This window comes from Rhipicephalus microplus, chromosome 10 (assembly GCF_043290135.1).
Source record: "Rhipicephalus microplus isolate Deutch F79 chromosome 10, USDA_Rmic, whole genome shotgun sequence".
NCBI lineage: Eukaryota > Metazoa > Arthropoda > Arachnida > Ixodida > Ixodidae > Rhipicephalus > Rhipicephalus microplus.
In genome coordinates this window covers 67203427-67230473 of record NC_134709.1, presented here as the reverse complement: position 1 = coordinate 67230473, position 27047 = coordinate 67203427, and the positions used below count along the sequence as shown (strand labels likewise).

Here is a 27047-nt window from a genome sequence, read left to right as displayed (position 1 = left end):
GAAAATGCTCTCAGCACCATACCCAATCCTGCGGCGGCACCTCTCCACACTGCGTGCGAAGAAAAAAAAGAAGAAAAGAAAAAACTGTGGCGGATTGTTTGCTCTCTCTCAAATGCCAATCTGCGATGCACCTGTGCCACACCTCTCCCTTTTCCGTCTTTGCACGTAGAGACCCTTCTCCTTTCAAAGCCGCACGCGGAGAGAGAGGAAAAAAAAGGGAATCTGTCGCAGAGTCCTCTTTTCTAGGTGCAGAGGGTAGCAGTGGAGATGCAGTCGTTGCCGTCGTCTTTAGAGAGTGTTGGCGCTGGATTCAGCCACGCCCTACTATGCTTTGCGAACTACGTGCGAAATTGACTGACTCGCTGCAAGGCAAAGTTGTGCAGACGCGCATGGCCGATGGCTTCAATTAAAGACGGATGTCCTCTGATGTGTGAATAAATGTAAGTCTTCTGAAGCTTTCCCATCGTGTGTTCTTAAGTGAGAGGAAAATTGCTTTGCACCGCGATGCCTCTTCTCGGTCATGTGACCCGCTGAGCGTTTCCTCAATCCTCTCCGCTGGCTGTGGGAGGAGAACGGCTCTCTCAGCCACGCGTGGCGTGGCTGTAAGGTCAGCGTGGAAGTTTTGAAAGAGCCGCGCCGAACGAGCGTCAAACTACGCTGAAAACGATATACTTAACACACAATAGTCTTTTTTTATAAACTATTTGATAGACTAATTTAGCTCGTTATATTCATTTACTGGTCAGTTTTACTTCGTTACAACAAGGTTTAAAATTTATGGTTCTCAATGGAGCTTTCAAGGGAAACTTAATTTACTTCATTATATCCTCCATTTCGTTATATCCCATTACATTATAACAAGGTTCAAGTGTATTCATCTTTGTTAATTGAGGTTTGAGCATAGTTCCTGAAAAAAAAAAACAGAGATAGGAGAAAAGATTACAAACACATAAATATCAAACGGTGTTGACTTTCTGGTTGATCACAAGTAGGCTTTTCCATTTGAAGAAGCGCAGCATTGCGGGATCACACATCAGAGATGTCCAAGGCTATAGTTTCAGAATCATTTCTTCTGTGAAATGCTTGTCGTAAAAGTGCCTCAAGTGTCTGAAGTTCAAGCTCTTTGTTAACGTGTGCTGAACAGCTGCCAGTAGGTGCTTTAGCTCAATCGATGAATCAAACAGTGAATCAGTGGAGTGCTAAACTTCAAAAGCCCAAAAATATCTGAACTGGCATTATAATGGGACTTCCTGGCAGCCAGTGTATTACTATATAATAAATATATACAGCAAATCATGCACAGGTCAGCTGATAGCATATAACATTCAGTCAAAGCTGCTTAATATGTGCCTGCTTAAGTGTAATCATGAATAAAACACAATTGTTACTAATCTTCAAGCGAGTCTCACAGAGGCTGACGTGTTCTTTGACTGCTTTAAAAAGGTCTGCAGCGCTTTTCCAAGTAGCCATGGAATGGATTCACTAAAGGAGCTTGTTACCTCACGCATTCCCCGCTCCAAAAATTTTTTTAATTCATCTGGTATCAGCGGAGTCACAAAGATTTGTCGCATGCTGTAATTGCTTCTCTCTTCTATCGACCCACTGAAAGCGCTGGAAGCTAAATAGGGAGGGATGGCATAGGGTAAGAATTATGTCATGCACTCCTTGTCACCTCGAGCATGTTTTCTTTTTTTTTTCTTCGAATGTGCGGATTTTCAGTGCAACCATTTGGGCACGCGTGTCCAAGTCGTGGCTTCGCGCGGCGGCCCCGGTAAAGACTGGGTGCGCCATGCTCGAAGCAGCCAAGGGCTGATACTTGGCCTGGGACACATTGATTTTTGAGCTTTAGCATCATCTGTCAAGAAAGACAAAGTGACTTTGAACTGACCTTCAGAATTTATTGTGAATTTTTGGCATGCTACGCTATAGTATCTGGCTCACGTGTTCTCAGGAGCCATGATTACCATGCGGGAGTGCTTTCTGACCATGTTCAAAAAGTAATACAGGGCCCCTTAATGCGTGCTATTGTTTAGTGCATGTGTTGTTCCCAGCAGGTACATATGCACGAGGTTTCGCTGTATGAAATTCCATTTTCAATTTCTAATAGTCGTATATACCAAAGGAAGGTACAGGGCACCATACAGCTGTTTTGAATACCGGTGCTGTGCCGTGCCTGTGCTCTCTTAAAGGGGTCCTGCAACACTTTCTGAGCATGGCCAGAAAATGCTGCCGATTGGTAGTAGAGGCTCCCGAGAACACACAAGTCAAATATATGTAGCACAACCCGCGACCTGCAACTCACAATAAATGATCAAAGTCAGCTAAAAATTGCTTTCTGTTCTCTCAACAAATAACGGAGGAAGCTCAAAAATCACTCGTAGAAGGCATTGTATCAGCCATTGGCTGATTTAAACATGGATCACTGCGGTTGGTCGAGACTTGTCCACGTGCGCGCACGGGATCTTACTAAAAAAGCCACGTATGCAAAGAAAAGTAAAAGAAAAAAAGTGATTAAGATCACGAGGTGTATGTGACTTATTTATTATTATTTTTTTCCCATGCCATCCCCTCCTGTTTAGCTTCCTGCGCATTTGTAGGCTACATTACTAAGCTTTTGTCGAGACAATAGAAGAGAGAATGCAATTACAGCTGCAACATATCTTTGTAAATCCGCTTCTACTGCACAGATTCTTAAAATTCTTGCGGTGTTGAATTTGTGAGGTAATAAGCTCTTTTAGTGAATCTATTCTATGCTCACTTGAAAAAGTACCCTTCAAACAGACCACTGCTTTGCGGCGTATATTTACACCTCTTTCAAGAGACTGCACTGTGTTGCCGGTGCACCATGCAGCATGGCACCTAAAATCGTGAGGAGTGTTTCAACTAATTCTGGTAGCCAGTAGGGCTTTCGTGATTGCATCTACTCTTGAGTGAGGGAAAGCCAACCATCTTTTGTTTCTTTGCCTTATTGAAAAAGAAGTTGTGGTGATTGATCTTCATTACTTGCATTTCAACAGGAGCCAGCCGAAGCTCCCGTAGAGCTCGCGGAAGAGAGTGGCTCCTCGGAACAGCAAGATGGAGGATTCCGAGACCGCACCGACAGCTTAGCCTCATCCCTGGGCCATGGCATGGCATTCCGACCACCGCAACACCTACTGGAGTCAACGCGGTCCACGCCGAATGCACTGAGTGAAGTTGGCGGACAGATCAGCAACACCGAGGATGGTGCGAATGATGGCGGTTGATGGCTGCATTTATTGAACGCTGTACCGTTAATGAGCTTGTTCTGCAGGAATTCTAGTGTCGATGTTGGTGTTGTTAGTTGTTATAAAAAAAAATCATCGTCGTTTGTTCACAAAAAAATAAGATTGGATGCAAGTGATGAAGAAGTTTTGGGTCTGAGCTCAAATCAAATTTGGTCGCGATGTTGTCAATTCGGACTTTATTTGGAAGCCTCACTGCAATGCCAACAGTGATATACACCTGGTGTGTCTAAGTAGTACTCGGTATTGCATTAAAAAATGCTTATTTGTGGCAGGTAGTTGATTAGAAAGGACAAAAATATAGCATGAGAACTGAACATACTCTATCTCAAAGAACAGGAAGTTAAGCTAGAAATCTGCAGGGCTTTTTCTTCTGAAAAAAGATATTTAATTCAGACAGGCAAGGTATTAGGCATCATTAAAAGTGGCACACAGATTGTGTCACCTTTCTGTTATAAAGGGGATGCTCATAGCATCCATCCACCTTGTAAAAAGGATAGGATATTTGGGGAGTATTTGTGACTCACAACTATAATCATCGTCTAGCTTGCTCAAACTTTCTTTCTTGAAAAGCCAGCTCTTCCCGCTTTCCAGTCAAGAATGCTGTCGCACCCTTCGTGACCAGGAAGTGCCAAGACCGTGGTGATGACGCTGGAAAAGCACGCAAGGTCAATGAAAGTTATAGTTGTGGGGCAGAAATACGGCCCCTATACTTGACGTTTTCTCAGAGTGCATTCATTGTGCCATCTTTTGCACTGCTCGGAAACTATATTGGCTGTGACATGGCAAGCATCATTAGGGGAAGCCAGGTTTCAGGAGACACTGGAGCTACCTAATCTGTGCAGATAGTGTGTGTTTCTTATCGGTTGACATATGCAGGCTACGATGGTGACAGCAGCGAATCGGACAGTGACCGCGACTGGATGAACGCGTTGGAGACCCAGCGTTCCCACTTGCCTCTCTTCTGGATGATTCTCTGCCCGTTCCTCGACCATGTCGACATCTTTTTCCACGTTCGGTGAGTCTGCTAGTACGTCTGGTTGGCCTCATTAATATCATTCTTCGCCTTGTCGGCCTCATTAGCTTGCTATTCTACAGTGCTTAGTCACTGATGGCGTAGACATTTTTAAAAGAGGCGCTAGGAGGAATGAGAAAGTTAACCCATTATAACAAAACTATAATGAAAGCACACCCAGCACATCTCGCTGAGCATACCATCATAATCAGTTTGTGTACACTGCTGTCCAGCAGCGAAAACTAAAAAAATGTTTGTAGTGCATTTGATTTATTCGCTGGAGCACCATCACTCATAGCTTCGTAATGATGTCACCTGCTCCCATTGTATGATATGTAATGTACGGAAGCCAAATGGGAAACTTGAGTTGCGCTGGGTGTGCAGCAGCAAAGATTTGAGCAAACTTATTCAGAATGGCGCAGAACGAATCTGCGGCAGGAGTTGGCGAGTTTGAATGTGTAGACTAATTGCAGTACCGTATAGCAACTTGCAGCTATAACGCGGCTTTGTTTTCATTTCTTTGCAGGGAGCAGTCGGGAGAGAGTACAGAACTCAGGCAGGGCTTGGTCGTCTTTGAGAGCATTGTGGCACTGATCCAGGACACCTGCAAGATTGTCAATCAGGTGAAGCAACACACAGTTCACATTGAATGTTGGTATCGACACGCCATGTTGCTGGAGCGGAGCTGCCGTGAACTTTTGAATCGCTTTTCATTGTTACACTGGCAGCAGGAGCCATTTTGCTCAAAATAACGCCTGCCCTTTTCTGTCACGTTTAGAGCAATGGCCACAAAGTAGACCCCTGTTGAATGGAACCTGGAGGGACCAGGAAAATGTGTTTTGTTTAACAGGAGTTTCACTTATTGAGAGATAAACAGAAGTGCAGATTTCACGTACAAAACTAATCATATTAGAGCCAGTTGTTTCACTTAAGCAGCGAGTTTATAAGAGAGTTTTGTTTACTGACAGTCTACTGTATGTTCTAAAAGTAAAGCTGTAGCAATATAAACTCAGAAACCTAAGTGACCTGCAATCAGAGCAGAAAAATTTATCTGACACGTTGGAGCTGATCATGTGGCGAAAGTAAAATGCATGAGGTGATCCCTGTTCTTCTATCTCTCTGGTTGTTCACTGGACAGTTCCGTTTTGGTGAGAGTTTAAGCATGCGAACTTGACAAGTAATTATTGTGATGCATATTATCAGTTGCTATAATACTGTCGTACATATTTATGGAGCTTTTCTTGTGTGAACTGCAATGCATTCTCAGACTGGCCAAGTATTTTTTCTTGTTGTGCAAACAAATAAGATGGCGATTTCGACAACGGTGTGTTTACTGGTGCGGCTTCATTAGTTGGGTGTATTTGTGCATCTCACTCGGTACGATCTGAACCGCCATGCGAGACACACGAGCATGTGCTGTCTGGTCACCTTTGTCAAAAAGCTTCATTAGGAACGACATTGTAACGCTGGCTGACTGAGGCTTTTACGTATGCACGAGCTACTGCGAGAATTTGCGATCACTTATTTGTTTTGTGCAGATCCTGCTGCTTCAGCATCTTAACAACACGCGCATCTGCAACCGGCTGCTTGTGCCTGAAGCGACTGAGGATATCTGGAACCGAGAGTCTGAGATTGAGCAGAACAGTAGCATTGTGTCGGTGTACGGTACGTACCCACCTCATCTTGGTTGCACGGGGCCCCGAATAGTTAACTAAACAGGTTACTTTGCCAGATACGGAATTGGCATGATTGTAAGTCAGCTCGAGCCCCCTACCCCCCCACCCTAAAGTTGCTCGAAAAAAAAAAAAAAGCAAAAGGACATTCCATTAAAAAAGTAATTTGGGATGTCTCCGAAAAAAAAAAAATACAATGAAACTTCGATGCGTTAAGGTAGCTTCACAGCAGTGCTTCCAAGCTATGCAATGCAGTAAAGCTAGCTTTACAGGAATACGTGGGGATTATTTTCAGAAACCCATTACGACCGAAACTAGTTTTAATTCTAAGTCGACCCCCCCAACTTCGGATTTGGAATTAAGACAAAATGGGTCGACCTGCGATCATGTAAATATTGTAAGTGTGGCATTAGTGCTTGAATATGAGTTTAGTTATCATTTGTATTTGGAGTAAGTGACTGCTAGTGATAATGATTAACTCTGGTAGCCTTTTTGAACTCGGTGCCTGCTGCTGGTTGCTACTTGTATGTTTTCTTATCTAATGGTCTTCAGAAGCTTTTTGTTTGAAGCTTATGCTTACTGTGCATAGCTTCACACATGTAGCACGGTAAATTACAATTAACATAATCAAGACTTTAATGAGAATTGTAAAAATAAAGAAATACATCTTGTAACTATCTTTTTTTTAGGTTGTTCGTTTATTTAACCTTCAGGTATTTCTTTCGTCTGACCTGACTTTATATTATTTCAGTCATTTTACTTATTTATACAAATCATTTACAGGTAGTCCCATTATTGCTCCAGTTTTTCTCTTGCTTTCTATTTTCATGTAGTCTAGTTTTGGCCACCCACACAAACCTGTTTAAATTCATGTTATGTCCTCGTTACTTGGCCATTACTTGATTCAGCAAAAGGACACACCTGATTCAGCTTGTTCTTATTCTCCTCAAAGACAACGACGGTTCGGGTGATGGCCACGGTGACTACCTCGAGGCCACTCTCAAGTTCAAGCCGGGTGCCTTTGACTGCAGCATAGTGTGGTCCACCCACTTCAGTCTCCATCCGCGCCTGAACACGGGAACCGGAACCGGACGAAGTGGCATCTCTCGAGGTGCATCGCATTTTGTTAATACAGTAGACTTGTGATAATTCAAACTTTGATAATTTGTAGTTTCGATTAATTCAAACAAAATTCAATTTTTTGTCCAGCCCTCTTTACTTTCAATGTATTTAAAAGCCTCTTAATTCAAACTCATCATTTGGTTAATTCATACTTTTTCTGATTCCATACCCGAAAATATCTCCTGCTTTCCCACTACTATTTAAAATTTTGCGTGCTTATATAATCCTAGCAGTCTAAAAATGACAAATGAATGCCTTGGCCTTTGAGGAAAAAGGCTTTGCTAATAAACAAATCGTGATGCTTCTCACGTGGTGCAGAGAGATTTGTGCTGAAGGCACATAGCAAAGAAGCAGTTGACAGTTAACGATTTATTTCAAAGGTCTGATCAGCAGTAAATGGCCAATAAACTTGTGTACTTTACACCTCTGCTAACTGTCCACTGCATGCAGTTACGTCTTAAAAACACTTAAAGAAATATAATGTGATAAAATTAATGCCTAATCATAATGTGTGGTGTCACTTGGCCCAGATTCAAATATCTGAGAACTTATGATAATTCAAACTTCTTGATAATTCAAAAAAATTCAGAGGTTCCTTCGAGTCGCAGTATCTCAGTGAACGAGTCGCAGTATCTCAAACATCGCAGTATCTCAGTGAAGAAGTCATGCTTATTTGAGCTGCAGACACCACTGAGAGCGCCCACTCCCATGGTGCGGTTTAGCAGCTTACCGAGGTAATTTCATCGCAGAAGGCCCGATGGATAATACGGTCTCTCCAGGACTTTTTTTGGACTTTTTTTTTTTTTAATGATGATCTCCTGTTCAGCTACGTGGATCACATAGATGCTCCTGAAAAGGATGTGCGGCAGCTTCGCATGAAAAAATGAAATCTGACAGACTATGGCTTTTCTGCTAACAAGTACTATATATAGCTGCAGCACATAAAATGTTTTGACCTCTCTTTTGCATTTTTTTCTCAAGCCACTCAAATCAGTTATTAGTAACTGCAATGGTATTTCCTTGGCACTTACATACCATTATAACTGGACTGCACTGTACAAAAGAGTGCATTTACATGAGCTGCTGTTTTCATTTCCTCTTCAATTGCAAACAGTCTTGCGTGTAAGCATAAGCACTGCATGCAGTTTTGGTATGGGATGCTGATACGTAGTAATGCCGATATGTCTCTCGTTTGTTTTGGCGTGTTTCATTCACTACTTTAGTGAGTCTTGACGACACATGCGTCCCAGCCCAAGGTGTTTCATGGGATTGCGCCAGTGTCTGTTTTGTTTTTGAGGGAACATAGTCTTCAATAAATTTTCTTTCTCTTCTACCAGGCTTGCAAGCCCTGAGAGCTGTCCTGACTGGCTTTTCGGTGAACAACCGCAAGAACATGTTTGTCTACCAGGAGAACTCAGGCTCCGTCTTCTATCTGCGGTAAGAAATACTTTGGGTTCGGCACTGCTTGTTAACTTGTATAGAAGCATGACACTCCACACACTGTCGTAAATGATGGAATTTTAACAGCATGGGAAAGAAAGAAAAAGCTGTTGGCGATTGTTCTTTGCAGAAAGCTTTAAATAGATTTATGTAGGGGCAACACAAGTGTGCTTGCTGTTGCGGTTTTATCACATAAACTTTCTCAAAGTGTCTTTAATTATCCTCTTTCGATAGCGATAGCACAGGCAAGCATCAACGGAACGTCATGTCTAGATTTCTTTTGACCTTCTATCAAGGTTTTACAGAATGTAAGTGGGGAGGGGGAGTCAAACGCTCCCAAGCCGCGCTGCTGTAGGACTACGGGGGAAAGTAGACCGGAACATTTGACCATCTCTTAATTAAGCATGTCAAACACTTCTGTGTTGCCAAGGTTGATGTAGTGCCTTATGTTCATCCTCACTACTGCCATTTCAGTATTGCTTGAATGCTAGCTTGGGTGTTATTGCTTAAAAGCGACGAACTCCGGCGATTTTTTGACCATGTCAAGGTTTTGGTGTTTCTATGTTCCTGAGACACCCTTGTCACGAGTCCAATAGCTGAAATGCTCAGGAAATGTGAAAATTATTTTTAATAAGCAAAAATGTGCAATACCGAAACCGAAACCCAACTGAGTGCCCTGTCTGCGTATGACATACTATTTGGTACAGCCGGAGGCCGTATACCGGTTCTACCGGCGAGGAGTATGAGAACTGTAAAAGCCAGTCAAGCGAAGAACCGACCAAACACCACAGAGGAAGGAAGAAAGCATTCCCGTGCTATACCCGTGCCAAACACCGCCACCGCCATTTTGTGGAAAGCACAATAAACACTGTAGTGGCCAAAGTAGGGACGCCATCGGCTGCGTCACTTCCGTTGACATGGCAGACATGACGTCACATAGACAGTGTTGCCAATAATTCTGGCAAGCAACGTGAGCTTTTCGAGGCAATCTTTGAAGTTCATTTGCAAACGATCAGTGCATCACTCAAACCTGATATTTGGCATAAAGGACTGAAATGTGCAAACGAATATACCCAGTAAATTTCATTGAGATTCATTGACCCCGAAAAATTGCTGGAGTTTGCCTTTAATGTCTCACTGTCTGATGCCTTATTACAGTAGAACCACAAAGTATAGCCAAATCTCATTAATTCGAACACGCTTAATTTGAACTTCCGGTTAATTCGAACTCACACTAAGGTCCCAATGAAGCTATGTGTATTCCAATGGGCGAAAACGCCCTGTAATTCGAACGCGCAAGCACTTGCGACGGTTTATTCGAACATACCACGCTATAAAAGTGCTCCCAGCATCCCGCCCAATCCGGCAGCGGCACCTGCGACACCTCAACACTGCACGCGAAGGAAAAGAAAAGGCTGCGATGAAATGTTTGCTTTCTTTCTGAAATGCTGATCTGTGGCGCGCCTGTGCCAGGCTTTTCCATTTTCCCTGCCTGCCACGTGAAGACCCTTCTCCTTTCAACGCTAGACGCGAAAGAGAGAGGGGGGAAAAAGAAAAAAAAGATAGCTGTCGCAGAGTGTTGGCTCTCTCACGCGCCGGTGCTACGCTTCCCCCTTTCTCGTCCATGCCACATAGACCCTTGTCTTTTCAACGGCACGTGCAAGAGCAAAAAAAAAAAAGCTGTCATGAAGTGTTTGTTTTATCTCAAATGCCGATCTGCTTCTCTCCGTGTGGAGACACTCCTCCTTTTTCGTCACGTGCTGGCCACGCTGTGGCTGCGGCGCAGAGGGTAGTAGCGGAGACGCAGTCGTTGTTCTCGTCGTCTTTAGAGAGTGTCAGCGCTGGACATTGTCACGTGCAACTTCTCTTGCCTGGAGAATGCTGTAAGCCAAAGTAGAAATGCTTTGTAAGCTGTGTGCGAAATTTATTGACTGGCTGCAAGGCAAACATGTGTAGATGTGCATCACCAATTACTGCAATTAATAACGGATGCCCTGTGGTTTGAGAATAAATGTAAGTCTTCTGAAACTTCCCCCTCGTGTGTTAGCTCAATGCACATGCGCCACTGCATGGTGAGCACTCCGTTCATTTATCTTTCATTAATTTGAACGAATTTTCGGGCCCCTTCGAGTTCGAATCATAGAGATTCGGCTGTATATGACTTTGAGAGGACCACGCAAAGCCATCATATAATAAAAAACATAAGAGTATAGACAGTGCCACTCAGCATTGCCCAAAAAATGGATACAGGCCACCTGAATAAGCCTACGGCATGACCCTATTCTTTTCCAAGGAAGGTAGAATAAATTACTTTTTTTAAATAGTAGTTAATGATGTCATTACTTAGTTGGAAATGGGAGCGAATATTTATTCTCAACTTTAAAAAGTCAAAGCCAACACACATTTTGCCCCCATAAATCGAGTCCGAAAATCACCTCTGCGTGAAAACGAAATCAAAACTGCTTTGGCAACAGGCTCTCGTCATAAAAGACAGACACAGCATCATCCCCATTACATAATGGCGACTGAGCTGTGTGCATTGCATTTCTTGTCTGTGAAGTGGAACTCGTCATGTCCCATTGTTGTTATGAACATTCACGGTCAGTTACAGCAAAACTTATTTTGCACAATGAAAACAACTGCATTTTGTCCTTTTTCAGCGCTCAAACAAAGGCAGAAGGTCATCTATATGACATGCTGGAAATGTATTGTGAAGGCATGATAATATCTGGATCTTAATGACAAAGCTTTCTGACTAGCTGAAGCTATTTCGTGTGGATAGAGCTAGTCTAGGTGACGACCCTCAACAATACGCGCGCGGGTGAGGTGTATCCAGAAGCGACCTTAAAGCCAGGAATGCTGTATGACAGAAACACGTACTACAAGGTCGACAAATTTTTTATTTTAAAAACGTATTCCATACTTGTGTTAACTTTACCTTTCCTCTATTTTTTATGTATTCATCAACCTAAGGGCTTCCAAGTTTTTATTTAAAACCCACAAACATTAGGCTCTATTAGACTTGAGTAAAAAAGGGATTTTTTTTTCGCGGATGATGCCTGAACGTCGTCGTACGATGAGGGGTTGACGCAAGGTTCATCGTATAACTGAGGTTTTCAGTTCATTGTTTCCAAGTGGTGTTGCTATCGTGGGGAGGCTGCACTCTTTGTGAAGTTGTTTGTGCCGCGTGGCGCACGTGTTCTGCGCAGAAGCCATATTTCGGTGTCACAACTATTGAGCGGTAGGTGGCATTGTGTTCGCGAGCGTTGATCACCACTATCATCATCACGATTAGATTAATAGCACCAGCGGTGACCTCTGGCGGCAAACCTTGGTAGAGGCACGTGAGAGTTGAGCGACTCTTTCTTTAGCATGGGGCGGTAGTGCGAACGGTTGTCTCTTGCGTGGGTCCCCGGTGCACGGCACCGCGGGCCATCTGCCGGGGGCGCTTGTGGTGAGCAAAGCGTTGGCGAAGCCGCCTTGCGTGTGTTATTGTGTTGGTCATGTTGTGGAGTGCTGTGTAAAATTGTGTAAGGTTGTCCTAATGTGTTGATCACAGTTGATGTTATAATAATTTGGCTGGTGATATCATCGTTCTAAAAGTAATTAAATAAAGGTATGTTGGCTTGAATCGTTCCGACCGCATCTATTGTGTCCACTTACTCCAAGAGTATGGTGCTCTCCACCTTCGAGACCCCACACCGTGACCAGACTAATTTGTTATAAAATGCAGGGGGTTGCAAAACTGGAGACGTATGATCGAGAATTCGCTGTATTATGCGAACAAAAACAATATGTAGTCATTGTGATGAAAATGGTAATTTGTAGGTTTGTGCAAATAATCTGGCACAGTATTCAAATTTTTTTTGGTTTGAATATAAGCTATTAGAAATTCTGAAGTACTTAACATGAACAGATAAGTCTATACAGTACTAGTGCGCATGTAATCTTTTGTAAAGGTGGCTTCACTGCAGTGGAGGAATGCTGTACCATTATTAGATTGATCCAGGGGAAATTCGCCCTGCCTCAAAGCCCCATTTGAAGGTTAAATGAACATAATACCATCACATTGATTCATCATTTTTTAAGTTTGAAAGTTCGTTTTACTGGCTTACTGCCTAGTTATTGTAAATTTTGAAACGTAAGTTACCACTTGCCTTCTATCGCAAGTCACATAGCCCCGCCGTGGTGGTCTAGTGGCTAAGGTGCTTGGCTGCTGACTCGCAGGTTGCTGGAATCGAATCCCGGTTGCGGCGGCTGCATTTTCGATGTAGACGAAAACGCTGTAGGCCCGTGTGCTCAGATTTGGGTGCACGTTAAGAACCCCAGGTGGTCAAAATTTCCGGAGCCCTCCACTACGGTGTCTCTCATAATCATATAGTAGTTTTGGGATGTTAAACTCCCCGTATCAATCAATTGCAAGTCACATACTGCAATTATTATTTCCACTTCCCTCTGAGCCAAAAAATATGATATTTACATTTGTCTTGTTTCAATATTTAAAAAATGTATTGGTTAGTTTTTTTGCAATATATTATAGTATACACTATTTGAGTCCAATTCGAAATTACTTACCAATCTTTATTTGCTTCGTATTCGCTTAGAACCTGAAATTTACTATTCACACATGCCTAATAATTTGCTATTCAACAAAACAAGTTTTGTTGGAAATCGTTCCTTAATTCACTCTTCGTAAACAATTTTTGTTTGTCTTTTATTCAGCAGACTTAATTGCTCGCTGGTAAGTGTTTGTAAAGCCCAATGTCGTTATGCATTTCATCTTTCTTACTTTCTTCTGTGCTGATTAAATAAGCAAGCTGTAGATGTTATTTCATGTATTGCCTTTTTTGCAGGCTTCACGAAATGCCTTGTCATGGACGACATGGCCGTGCTGAAGATGACGTGTCATTCTCAGGTGAGTTGACGTCTGCATGTACACCTCTGCAGTGTGCTGGTTTTGTTGAAGTTGCCTGGCAAAATGCATAGCTTAGCCGTAGTGTAAACTGAACTACTTGCAGTAGAAACACAGCCATAACCAGCCGAATGGTTTTTACCATTACTATAGCTAAAAGGCAATCAAAAGAAAGTTTTGCATGTTGAAAGCTTAGTTCTGGCAACATAGTAGATATGGAGCAGTCTTGTTGCGTTATAAATTACTGCATCCACCAGGGTAGCTTGGGTTCTGTGGTGTTACGCTGCTATGGCCAAGGATCCGGGTTTGTCTCCTGGCCTTGGCAGCATTTCTTCAGTGAGAGTAAAAGGCAAATTAGATGCAAATGAAGCACATCAGGTGGTGAAAATGAACCTGGAGTCCTCGGGTTATGGTGAGCCGCACAGCTGGTCCTGCATTACACTAAGCGGTTCTGTTAAAAGTGGTCTGTACTGTGAATGCTCTTGAGCGCTGACCGCCAGGAAATCGAGCCTGTTTGTATAACACCTGGACTGTAAACTGCAAACTCTTTCTAACACTTGCTTCTGTATATATTACCGGCATGCACAGGAGAAAGAAATTTCTCAGCCCCTTGTTTCTAAGTTTTCAATTAAAAAAAAAGCAGAATGAAATGTGCTGTCCGGGAGAACATACAGTCCAACTTTAGTATAATGTTGTGAAATTTTGCTTGCTAAGGATACTACAGACACTGGCATTAAGAAATCATATGAAGTGGGAACTAATTGAATAAATTATGGTATGATGAATGTGTTACCAAAACTGATGTTGTCTACCTTCTCAAGAAAAAATATCATGCTCTGAATCCCCCAGGATCAAGGAGTTCCTCTCTGGTCAGCTTGGTTCAAAAAAAAGCTGCTTGCGATCAAGAGGAGGAATTCGTAAGAAGGAATCTTTGCTTTATTCATTATAAACTGCCTGCCATGCTGTTGCGTGTCTATTAATTCTCAGTGATTTTTACCAATGAAACGCTGCTGAAGGAAATTGTAGATGTAATGTTGCAAGTGGCTTATACAATTCTGGAAATTTTACTGGTGGACTTTCGTAAGCTGTCTCCCCAGTGAATTACAACCTCTTGAGACAGCTTATTGACTGTGGCATTGTGTAGGCGAACTCAAGGACAGCTGCTTATCAAGAGATGCGAAATGCGAAAGTACCTGTGAACTTAGATTTAGGTACAGGCTCGACAACTGTAGGAGGGAACACGCATGTGCACGGCTTCTTTTCGAAGAGGTACATTGAGAAGCACTGGCCATCTGTTTTTTTTTTTTTTTTTATTCAGTTGGCTTTAGCGAATATGGTGGCCCCTTGGGCACTGTTCACGGCATTGTTTGTTGAGTGATTTTGCATTGTGGGATACGTTACCTCTGCTTTCTTCTTCGGGAGATCGCAGTTCAACCCCTTTATAAGAGGCTGATGTAAGAGAAATGGATATAAGGAACACGAGTGTGCCTACAGTGGAATAGGGGATGATAAGAAGATGCATATGTTGTGTCCTACTCATAAAAGACACCTCTTTTAAAGGACAAGAATTGCTGCTCGATGCGTGTCTCCTATAAAAGGGTACAACTGTAATATCATAGCTGTCAACACCAGCAATCTTGACAAACGGTGGTCGTAGTTAATGTACAGTACACAACTTTGTCACGCTCACAATCATATTATCGGGCTCTTAAATGTTGTTGAATTAACATTATTACAGACACAGTCATAGCACCTTGACGAGTTCGTACTTTCGTGCTTCTAATTTACTTTTGTAGTGTAGACTTAAAACATATTTAACGACCACCAGAAAGGCATTGGACGACATTGGGAAAGGCTTCGGATGCTGTACTTGTGAGGTGCGCCTTGTGTGGAATTCGCAGCCACTAGCATAACATTTTTTTCTGATTGTGTACAAAGCTAATGCACACCTCATATAGGCCTGTGCTTGTTGTTCAGCCAATGTTTCATTGCTCCTGTAAATAACATCTGCCTATATTTCCGCCAAACTACCGACAAATAGGAATTCCGACCGCGGTTGAGCTCCGGCCACTCCGATCGGGACCAGTCTCACGATACTGTCAGCGTGACATCACACGCCTCGGGCAGCCGCAACAAGCCACACCAGTGCGTTGTCATGAACGTGCACGGCATTGTCCAACCCGGTGAGTGCGCTGTGTTTGGTTCATTTTAGCTGCTATTGCATTGAGCAGCTTTTTACGTTGATAGCTATTACAGAAAACCCTTGAACGTGAGATCAGACGTATTAAAGCAAATGCTGAATTTGTTCTCAATCATGGTAATGCAAGGTGTGTGGCATCGAATCTCACATGCTAATGTCTAGGCTTGTGCGAGTAGTGAATGTTAGGTTTGAAGCGAGTTCGAAGTGAACAGTAATTATGATAGAAAAATTTTTACCCAAATTCGAATACAGGATAACCCCTTTATAAGAGATACTGATATAAGAGACAAATGGGTATAAAGACAACAGTGTGCCTACAGTAAAATACCGTATTTACTCGATTCTACCGCGCCCTCGATTGTAACGCGCACCCAGTTTCCACGACGAAGAAAAAAAGTAAGACATCGATTGCAACGTGCACCCATTTTTCTCGTTGGCCCACACAATCATACCATTCGAAAAAACGACTCCTTTCGGGAGTGCATTTCATTTAAATATGAGGTACGGGCGAAGCTTGTGCCCATCTGACGTGTAACAGAGCATTGCCGTCACTGTAGTTTTACCGTGGACCGATGTTAGCACGCGAACTTGCTTCGCCCCCTTCTTCTAGACGGTTGTGGTGCCAGGCATGTCGAAGTAAACAGGCGTCTAATCGGCATTCCCGATTTGCCCAAGCAGGTAGCCGTTGTTGTGCCGCAAGTTTAGGATGAACCTCTGAAAACTGTGAAGCTTTTCATCGAACTCCTCCGCAAAACTTTTCGCATATGCCCGTCCGCCTTCGGAGGGAAAAGCCTTTCCTCTTCGTAAGGTTAGTTAGCCAGCACCTGCTCGCTTTAAACTGGCTCCGCATTAGCCGAGGCTAACTGCATAGCCCGCACATGGAGCAGTTCTGTCGTCCCGGGCCGCTCGCTGCTCAAGCACATACTCGCCGAGCAGCTCTTCAATTTGTGGTAACCGAGCCTGCTGTGGTCCACTGAAGCCTTTGCGTGAAGCTTTGCTGTCGACAATCTTCTGCCTTTGTTTCCGCCAGTCCCGCACGCACGTTTTGAAAACTCCGAACGACCGCGATGCGGCCTGATTTCCGTCCGTTTCTGCACACGCAATGACTTTTTTTTTAAAAGTGGCATCGTGGTGCACTCGAGTTTTTGGAGTTGGCCCTTCCATGTCGTCGATGCTAATGCACTACAAGATGACGAACTCCTCAGCACACATACGAAGTGCCGCACATGGGAAACACATAAGCAGAAATGGCCGACGTGCCACGCCGACACACGTAGGGAGCGGCCATTTTGGAAATGCCGATGGCAATATAATGACGGTATTCATTTTTTTTCGTACTCGATTCTAACGCACATGCGATTTATGAACTCGCTTAACCGGAAAAAAGGTGCACGGTAGATTCGAGTAATTACAGTACTGGTTCATGAGAAAATGCATGCAAGGTACCCTGCTTATAAGACACATCTCATATAAAAGACAAGAATTGCTGCTTGGAGCATACCTCTTATAAAGGGGGTTTAACTGTACTACATACACTCAAACATCATTATAACAGTTGCATCTCTGACAAAAATAAGTTTGTTATATCCAAAAAGTGGCTATTAAGGTATATTCCTAACACTATGTCTATTGAAAGACTATTTTTCATTTACTTTGTTATAACCAATATTTCATTATATCTGGGTTCGATGTATTGAGGCTTGAGTGTATCGCATATCATAAAGAAAAGTGAGAATGTTTGTCATGACCAAACTAACCTGCACAATATTTTTAAGCATTGAAACAAGGACTGTACAAATGCTATTTTTTTTTCATTCAGAGGAAGTAGAAACAACTTTGTATAGTAGGAGGATTTGAATTTCACAACAATGCAAGTGATAACCAGTAAATTATGTTATGTTTTAAGGTTTACTATGCTTACAGCATATAAACTGGTTGTATAACAAGCTTTTAAACTTAAAAAACTATGAATCAATGCGAGGGTAATATGCTCATTTAACTTTGTTGTGAGGGCTTCGCGGCAGTGCGGATTTCCCCTGGATAGGTGTTTTCACGGCTCAGCATTCTTTTAGAGCAGTTATGCAATGTTGTAGTTACACAGTTAATGAGTTTTAGTCCCTATTTTAGGTCTGCGCCATGGGGATAACGCTGAATGCCAGGAGATGCGAGCCGTGCTACGCAGGAAAAGTGAAATTCAGCAGACAAGGGACATCCAAGTTTAGCAAAGTATCAATTTGGGGTAGTTGGCGCGGCATTGTAATGTGGTTGAACTGAGCGAAATGCACGAACGACTGACGGAGAATAGGACGGTACACCAGCTATGCACCTCGTGTCTGGTCCTATTTTCCGTCAATCGTTTGTGCGTTTGACGCAACCACAATACAAAACAATTGAGTGTTGTTGCAGGTTTTAAAGAGCCCCTCAAACCAAATTTAGAAAGTCAAGACGCCTGTGTTGTTTGATAGTCCTGCACGCATTGGCACTTATGACTGACTATGACTAATAAAAATTACCTTTGAAATATTTTAATTGGGTTTTAAGGTAAACGTTATAGGGGTTACTATGTAACAAGCAGATCCACGAATAGGAAACTATCCAGTCTTTGGATCGCACCACGCTCTAGCGTAGAGTTTGTTACTCGCTACTAGCACTATCCAGCAGCCCTATCAGTCAGAGCTGGATCCCTAACTCGTGGTTCATATTAAGTTGTGATCACGGCTAGTTTCAGGTCGGTGGTAACAGAGACGAGTTCTTTGCTTCGACGCTCTGTATTAGCATCAAGCACCACAAACACACAACACAATGACAGGTAAAAACGAAGTGGCAGATCACGTCTGCCCCACCGCGGTGGTTTAGTGGCTAAGGTACTTGGCTGCCGACGCGCAGGTCGCGGGATCTAATCCCGACTGCGGCAGCTGCATTTTCGATGGAGGTGAAAATGCTGTAGGCCCGTGTTCCCAGATTTGGGTGCATGTTAAAGAACCCCCAGTGGTCGAAATTTCCAAAGCGCTCCACTGAGGCGTCTCATAATCATATCGTGGTTTTGGGACGTTAAACCCCACATATCAATAAATCAGATCAGGTCTGCATGACAGTGTGAAAAAGCATCAAAACATAAAGAACACAAGAAAGAGAAAGAGCTATATTGCTTGTACTCACCTCTCGTGGCTTTGAACTCGGGGGCCCTGGGGCAGTATGTCACCCAGAAAGAGGCAGATGGTGCGAAAGGGGTGATGGCGGCTGGGTAGCTCCAGACTCGGTTGAGCTGTGCCAGTGATGGCTCTTCAAGTCAAAATACGATGCCCCCCCCAGGAAGCAATGTGCAATCCTGAGCTTTGGAGAGGAGTCTCCCCAGAAAAGGGTAAGGAGGGAAACGGAGCATCTCAGCTTCAGCCAGGCTGCAGGGCGCAAAGGGTTACGGGAGGGGCACAGCGTGCCCTCTCTCGCAACCCTTCTCACAACTGCGTGTTCAGCGCACCTAAGCTTGCGAGCACATGATTTCAGGTGCTCCCTCATTGTGGGGCACTAGTTTTTTCCAATTTTAGGCAAGTGTTTTGAAGTGGTGCTAAAATTTATCACAGTAACAATGCATGCATTAATTACACAAAACATTAAAGCATTTACAATGTAATTTCATAATTATTAGAAACACGGCTACGAATTACAGTAAAAAAGTCACATTGCTGTCAGGAGTCCTCTGAGTTGCCAATGAGGTGCGGGTGATTTATCCGAATTTATGTTTTGTGCAGGCTTTGCCATCAAGGAGGAACTAGTTTCGGTCATGCAGAATCGTTTGGACGATGCAGTCTTGGAAGTCCTCACGACCACCTTGGCTCGAAACCCTGCGTGCAACCTCACCATTGATGATGTTCAGGTATGCGAGAGTTACAATTACTCTTGTAGTCTGGTAAAATTTTCTGTTTTTTTCTTGCTCTGCCAGGTTTGCTGATAAGTGGGGACAGGCAAGCATTGCATCTTGTTACGTGTGCAGTGGAACCTCGATATATCAAACGGCGCGGCGATCGCGAAATAGTTTGATATATCCAGAATTCGATATAAAAAAAATCACGAAAAAAATGCGTCAACAGCTTGCTGAAAACAACCAACGAACCGTTCAAGCGTGGTGCAGTAAATACTCACTTGAAAATTCAAACATAGTATTTATTGTGTTGGTTTAAAATATTGAAAAAGAGTAGCCTGCTTTTTGTTGGCCATGGCGTGTTTGACGACTGCGTCCTCAATATAGTCCAGCGATCCACAAGTGATAGGCCTGTGCCTTCAATCGCGCCGCAGTGGCGGCGCACAAGCCAAGGCAGCTACGACCTCAGCTGATGTCGGGAGCGGGGCACCATCAGCGCTTGCGGGATCCACTTTGGCAGAGTCTTCATTTGGCTGCTCAGCAGTAGCTTCGTCGACAATCTCCACATCCACGAGCAACGCTGTTCGGAGTTGGGCCAGTCGCACACCACAGGCCTAACTCTGAATGCACGAACACTGCGAGCACAACGACCGATGCCTGCCGATGCTACGGGGGAGGAGCTTGCAACAAGTGCGCAGTGTGCCGTTGACACCATAGAGTGCCGTTGTCAGATAGGAAGGAGACGCGGCGCCAAAGAGCTTTGTCCCAGACTCACACTTACTGCAATGACTGCAAGCTGCAAGGCTGTGGCGTGAGTCCGGGTGTAAAACGCGCACACGGCGCGCCCATGCCGGCTCGCCTGACTGCTTTCCCTTTCCCGGCGGCAGCGCAGGACGCGTCTGAGACAGTCGTCTGCGTCCTTTCTCTCCTATACTTTCCTCCTCAGTCTTTACCTCCCACTCCCCCTTCCCCCACGCGAAGCCGTGTTGGTGCCTTCGTATTGAAAGAAAATAACAGCTCCATGCTTTTCTCTTCACTTTCCTCATTCAAGAACCTCTACTGCAAGGCTGCGGTGCGCGTACGTCGCTACGTTAAAGTGGCGCTCTCGGCGCCATCGATGTGTGCAGCATTCGTAAACGCCCGTCGCTCTACCCCTACTTTCGAGAAGATGAGGGAAAGCTCGCCGCCTGTCAATGGAGTGCGGGTGGTTTGGGCTGGCTGAGTTCGATATATCCATTATATATCAAACTTTGTTCGAAATAAAAAAATCAATAATGAATGCGATTTCCCGCGTGATATAGGAACCGTTCGATATAGGCAATATTTCGATATATCCGTGTTTGATATATTGAGGTTTGACTGTACCTTTTTCTGCTTCGTTTTAAACTCTGAGAGACAGTGAGTTGAGTTAGTCTGGTGAAATGCTTACGCATTATTACTTGGTTTAGCAGATCAGTCACGTGTAGCCCTGCAAGGTGGATAAAAGTTCGTGATAGCAAAGAACCATCATTCATTAGCTCTGACATGAAACCTACAGTAGAAATGAAGATTCATGGAAAATCACTGCTTGAAGTCTTGTGGAAAACAATTTTATTGTTCACAAGCCGTCCTTCATCTTGTGGACTTAAGGAATACAGACTTACCTTACAGGTCAACGCCGGTGATTTTTTTTACCATGCCAGGATAATGGTGCCTTGATGTTCCTGAGACGCTCTTGTCACACGCCCGGTATGCTTAACAGATTAGAAAATAAATTTTAATTAGCCGAAAACCACAATACCAGCACCAAAATCCAGCCCAGTGCTTTTTCAGGTATGGCGTAATCCTTTGCCCGAACCTGCCTGGTTGTGCATAACGCCGCTAGAGGGCACTGCCTGTCCGGACTGTCGAAGTTTGTCCCTACGGTGATGGGCTAAAACGCTCACGCTGTAATGGTGTATATATGGTGAGTCGTGTGTGGACCACAGTGCAACGCCTCTTGCCACCTATCACAAGCACACCAACACGGAAAAGGAAATCGCAGGCTCAACCAAGGAAGCGCGTGCCCAGCCCACACAATCCATAGCAGACAAGCAGACGCTGCAGTGGCACATCAGTTCTGTCTTTCCCGCTTTGCAAAAATCAATGTCACACACACAATGTAGCCATTAAATTCAGGCAAGTGAGGTGAACATTTGGAGACAAGCTATAAAATTCATTTGAAAAGAATCTGCGAAACTCTCAAGCCTGCAATTTGGCATGAACGGCACAAATGTGCAAATGAATGTACCCAGTGAATTTCATTGAGATTTATTGACTTCGAAAAATTGCTAGAGTTGGAGTTTAATGAATGTCTCTGTGCCTGAAGTTGCTCATTATTTCATCCTCGCCTGCGATCTGCCAGCCCCCAGGTTGGGTCAATCAAGCAACCGCTTTATTAAGTCACGAATTTCCAGTTTTTGTCCTTCCACTGTGCCATAGGGCTTTGAATCCCGAGTTTTTGTCCAGCCTGGGAAGTTTTTTTTTTTTTTTTTCACTCGCTGTCATTTTCTTTTTTTGAGAAACCAATATTGGGTGCATGGGTGTAAAAGATTGATTTCTCTATCAAGACTAAACTAAAACTTATTTGGCAGAAAAAAATTTATTGGTCATTAACAAAGAGAACGAAAAGCAAAGTTCTCGCTGGATTTTGCACCCAAGCTACATTGCCAGCACATCGTCATGAAGCAATGAATTTGAATTTCAAGATCTTCGTCATGTTTGAACCACCCTTGTTTATCATCTTTGTCGGAACTGCGTCTTATTTGAACAAATTCATTCCAAGCTCCTTTGTAGTTCACGTTAACGAGATTTTACAGCACATCCTTCCGCACTATGCAGTTCATCCAAAAGCCTCAGAAGGAGCCCACGACGCAGCTGTACTGCACCGTTCAGGCCCAGCTGCTGCCCTACCTCCAGGCACTGATGGAATACTTGCGCCAAGACCTGCACACTTTCCTGCCAACACCGAAATACACTGACCCAAAACCAGAGAACCATTTCAAGGTGAGCGCTGTGGGACATTGTCCAGACAAAAGTGTACAGTACTCACGGTTTCACACATGACAACACATTTTTGAGTGTAAGGACTAGTATATGCTCGAGAAAGCCTTGTCATGTTGCGACGAATCTGGATCCTAAATATAATGTTGGCTCTAATCTCCGCATTTAGTCGCAAATACCCAGATATTACCCGAACTGCTGACAGTAAAAATGAAAGTATGTGAATTACTCAAGTCTTAAATTGTCCTGTTTCAATTCATGAGCACTGCACTGTCATGGACTAGTGAAATGTGAGCAGCTCATGGCTAAATGAATTGCGTATTTTCATTTCTTCTGTATGCTTAACGTCAAAAAACATAGCTACTGTATTTACTTGCGTAATCCTCACGCTCGCATAATTTTCGCACCCCCCGCATCGCCCAACAAAAATACGATTTATTTTTTTCCTCGAGTAATTATCACACCCCCGAAAATTGCTGCAATAATGTCGTCTGCTCGTTACAGCCACTGACGATGATAGTGCACGCCATCTGGTGCCATCTCCTAAGCATAGAGCATACTATTATTGCACCGAGATTGAATCCAATTCAATCCAAGCCAAGCCAAAGTGGAAAGTGCGTGTTGCGACATGTTTTGTATGTTGTGTCGGTAATCTTATTACATTATGGGGCGATATGGAAGCTACACAGCTGCTTTCAAGTTGAAAGGGATTGATCATGCACTAAAGAACGGCAGCAGGACTGCCGATAGGAACTTCCGAGTCGACGAGTTTTGTGTTCGCTACTGGTGACGCCAGCTGAAAGCCACCAAGATGCGTTGGGCCTTTGAGTGCCTTAGACCGAGATTGAGGGTAAACTTTATTTCGTCAGAAGGCAGCTGCAAATGATTCTGTTAAATGGCCATCGTATGCAAAGCTTGTGGGCATTTCCGGAGTAGCAGTAGCATTCGTCGCTCAACAGGAGCCCACAAAAGGTAAGCATAAGCCATCAGCACGTCCTGCGCTTACGTTTTGCGGGCTCCTGTTGAGCGACGAAAACTACCGCTACACCCGCAACGCCCACAAGCTTTGCATACGGTATTCTAATTCTTGACTATTTGCTTGTGCCTTTTGTGTCTCAAATAAATGTGGCCTTGTGTTGAATTTGTGCTTTTATTGTTGAGGTAAGTTTTAATGGTAAGTTGAGATAAGCTTGCTGTTAGTTGCTGGTGTGAGAATCCCGATTTGTGGCCACTTCATTTTCTTTTTCGCTCTATACGTTTTCGTGGAAAGTTTTCCCCGTGTAATGCTCGCAACCCCCAACTTTGCATCGTTTTCCTGCCAAGAAAAACGCGAGGATTATGTTAGTAAATACAGCAGTGGTCTGAGACAGTATTGTTGAGTTATTACCAGAAAAACTAGAACATTCTGGGATTTGTTGTTCACATTTCAGGATTTTTGATTAATAAATAAATAAAAAAAAGATGTCTACAACTGAACTTGTTTTCAAAGAAAATTACAACAGCAGTGAGAAGACCGAACATCATTTGCTATGCCCACTTATTGTTTTCTTTCTGTTGCCTGCCTTGTGTCTTTGTTGGGCCATCATTATTGCGTCATTGTTCATTTATTATATCTAATCCTCAGTTTCATCCACTGTTGACATAGGAAAAAAAACATTATCTGACTGTTGCTGGTGATGACTGCCCATGCAAATAACAATGGTACACATTCAGAAAATTATTCACTTCATAAAAAAAAATGGTGCCCCTAATGTTGTTTGTTTGTAGCACTTTAGGGCATTTGTCGTAGGTTTGTGCTATAACTTTGGGGTATAGCTGCAAACCAGCGTAAATGCGGTGGCAGTTACGCAGTGGCATGGTTATATGTTGGCCAATTCATCACATTTGTGTTACTCAGAGCATAGTAGGTTGTGTTGCATGTATTTATTTATTTTGCAGCACATTTATGATTGGTATCATTATAGCTTACGTACAGCTCATTTTTTGAGGCACTCATATGTCGCCAACTTTGATAATGCACGCGTACTTGCAGCCATATGTGGAACACCCAGCACATGCGTTGTGCCACAAGGACGAAGACGTCTTTCTCTTCAATCGATTCATGACCAGGGGCACTCCCAGCAACGGTACAGTGCATTGTATATTTTCGGTTTGAGACTTTGTTCGACACTTTGTCTTGGGACTGTTTTGGGACTTTGTTTTGGAACTTTCGCTTTCTGGACTTTTGCGCTCAGGCTTTCAGGAGCTTGTTATGCCTTATTGCAGCATGAAAAATTGTTGGAGGAAGGTACGTTGCCGGAGCATATGTTTCTACAGGGGGGCTCATCTTTGTTGGGGCAAGTCTTCTCGTGCAAGCATTGGCTTTCGGGATATCTGTAATTCACCGGTTGCTTATCTCTTAGAATCGCTTTGTTTTTCTGGAACATCAACAGTTGAAGGAGCAGTGACATCAAATTTACTCATGTCAAGATTTTTTCGTCGAGTAGCTATCGATCCCCTAGTAGTGATTCGCCACCTAAAACGCGTCTGAGGTACGAATCAATATCTGTAATATTGATTAATGTATCCACTATCGAACGTGGTTCAAAAAGGGTCGAAAGCCCGCCAAATTGTAGTGCTGTCAGCGCTACCTCGCGGCCACGTCGAGGCTGCTGCGCAGCTGACGCTGCTTCCACAAAAACTGGTGATGTCAGGCACACTGGTATTTCATCTGCTAGGAGCGCAATGCAGTCAGTACAGCTGTCTCTCTGATGATGTAGACTAGAGCCCCTCCATGTTTTAATGCCGGCTAGGTTAAGTAGGGCCAACTCATTGTTTCTTTCTCCCTTTAGCCCCAACCCTGAGAAGGGGCAGCTGGTACTGCCAGTGAAACCCAACTGATTCACCAACACAGAATTTACCTTGTAGCAGCACGGCGCAAAGTGAAGCAAGCGAATGCGGCTGTTCTTCGCAGGCGTCCAGTCTCTCTGTTCATTGGCGCATTCAAAGTGAATCCACTGGCTGCCTTGAGGTTTGTGGCTTGGAAAGGGCATGAAACGCCACGCAACTTCTGCTTTTTCTGCGCCTCGACGGGCAGGTTTCCACTGCGCAGTGGTTCCCCGACATTTTGGCATGTGTTGTCACTCTGAATGATCGTACTCACGCTGTGAAGCACATGTCAAATCAATCAATGCGACACGATGAATCGCACGTACGCTTCAACACAGAAAGGAGAGCTGTTAGTGAGGGCATGACCGGGAGTCGGCTCCAAACACACTCAGATCTTCGATGTCATTGTTACTAGCGTATCATCATTCAGGATGGTATTTCTGGAATGTATCACACCGAACACGTAGCACTAGTGTTGATGTCGCAGGGCAGTCTATTCTCCGTTTTTTCTTCTTAGCTTTTCCATGCTGTTTGACATCGAATTAAAATAAATACCACGCGACGGACGCCGTTAAAATTTGGCCAAGAAGACCTATGCATACCATGCGATCGAACGATGGGCTCGATCTTGATACTTGATGTCAGTGCTCCTTTAAGTGTGGTTATAGCGAAATTGACAAAGTCTCGGAAAATTTAGTTACAAAGAGGATTTCGTTATATGCAGGCTCGGTATTAATATTCAAAAAGTAAATGCACAAATTGCAGAAAAAGGAACTGAAGGCAGAGCTAACCCAAAACACATGCTTAGTGGTAAAAAACTGAGTTCTGATTGTGATAGTAATTACTGTATTTATTCGCGTAATCCTCGCACTTGCATAATTCTGGCACCCCTTACATCGCCCAGCAAGAATGCAATTTTTTTTCCCGCGAGATATTATCGCACCCCCGAAAATTGCAGCAGTAATGTTGTCTGCTTGTTCCAACCACTCATGATGATAGCGCATGCCATCTGGCGCCATCTCTTAGGCCTCAAGCATGCTTCATTATATAGAGGAATTCGTTATATGGTGGCTCGTTATCACCGTACTTACTCGCGTAATCCTCGCACTCGCACAATTCTCGCACCCCCCACATCGTCCAACAAAAATACGATTTCTTTTTTTCTCGAGTATTTATCGCACCCCCGAAAACTGCTGCAATAATGTCCTTTGCTCTTTCCAGCCATTGATGATGATAGTGCACGTCATTTGGCGCCATCTCTTAAGCATCAAGCGTACTATTGCACAGAGATTCAATCCAAGCCAAGCCGAAATGACCAGTGCGCGTTGCGGCGTGTTTTGTATGTTGTGTCGATAATCTTGTCACGTTATGAGGCGATACTAAAGCTACACGGCTGCTTTCGAGTTGCAAGTTATAGATCATGCACTAAACAACGGCAACAGGGCCACCGGTAGGCCCTTCGGAGTTTAAGAGTTTTGTGTTCGCTACTGGTGACGGCAGCTGAAAGCCACTAAGACGCATTGGGCCTGCCGTGTGCCTAAAACTGGGATTGATGGTAAACTTTATTTCTTAAGAAGGAAACTGTGGACAATTCTGTTAAATACCCATCAGCCCAATACTGACGTCCCACGCTTAGCTTTTGAGAGCTCCTGTTGAGCGACGAACCCTACCGCT

At 43.8% G+C, this 27047-nt stretch overlaps 1 protein-coding gene across 4 annotated transcripts in view; it reads left to right on the top strand.

The window, feature by feature from the left end:
• The window catches only part of LOC119180943 (KICSTOR complex protein SZT2-like), a 290449-nt gene that overhangs the window by 187083 nt on the left and 76319 nt on the right, over window positions 1-27047 (top strand). For all 4 annotated transcript variants that reach the window (XM_075875777.1, XM_075875778.1, XM_075875776.1 and 1 more), the window contains 12 exons: window positions 3018-3225; window positions 4143-4281; window positions 4805-4901; window positions 5817-5943; window positions 6904-7062; window positions 8411-8510; window positions 13367-13428; window positions 14275-14342; window positions 15467-15608; window positions 19375-19499; window positions 22344-22508; window positions 24538-24631. In XM_075875777.1, coding sequence (XP_075731892.1) covers window positions 3018-3225; window positions 4143-4281; window positions 4805-4901; window positions 5817-5943; window positions 6904-7062; window positions 8411-8510; window positions 13367-13428; window positions 14275-14342; window positions 15467-15608; window positions 19375-19499; window positions 22344-22508; window positions 24538-24631 — 1486 coding nt within the window. The remainder of the gene's footprint in view (window positions 1-3017; window positions 3226-4142; window positions 4282-4804; window positions 4902-5816; window positions 5944-6903; window positions 7063-8410; window positions 8511-13366; window positions 13429-14274; window positions 14343-15466; window positions 15609-19374; window positions 19500-22343; window positions 22509-24537; window positions 24632-27047) is intronic.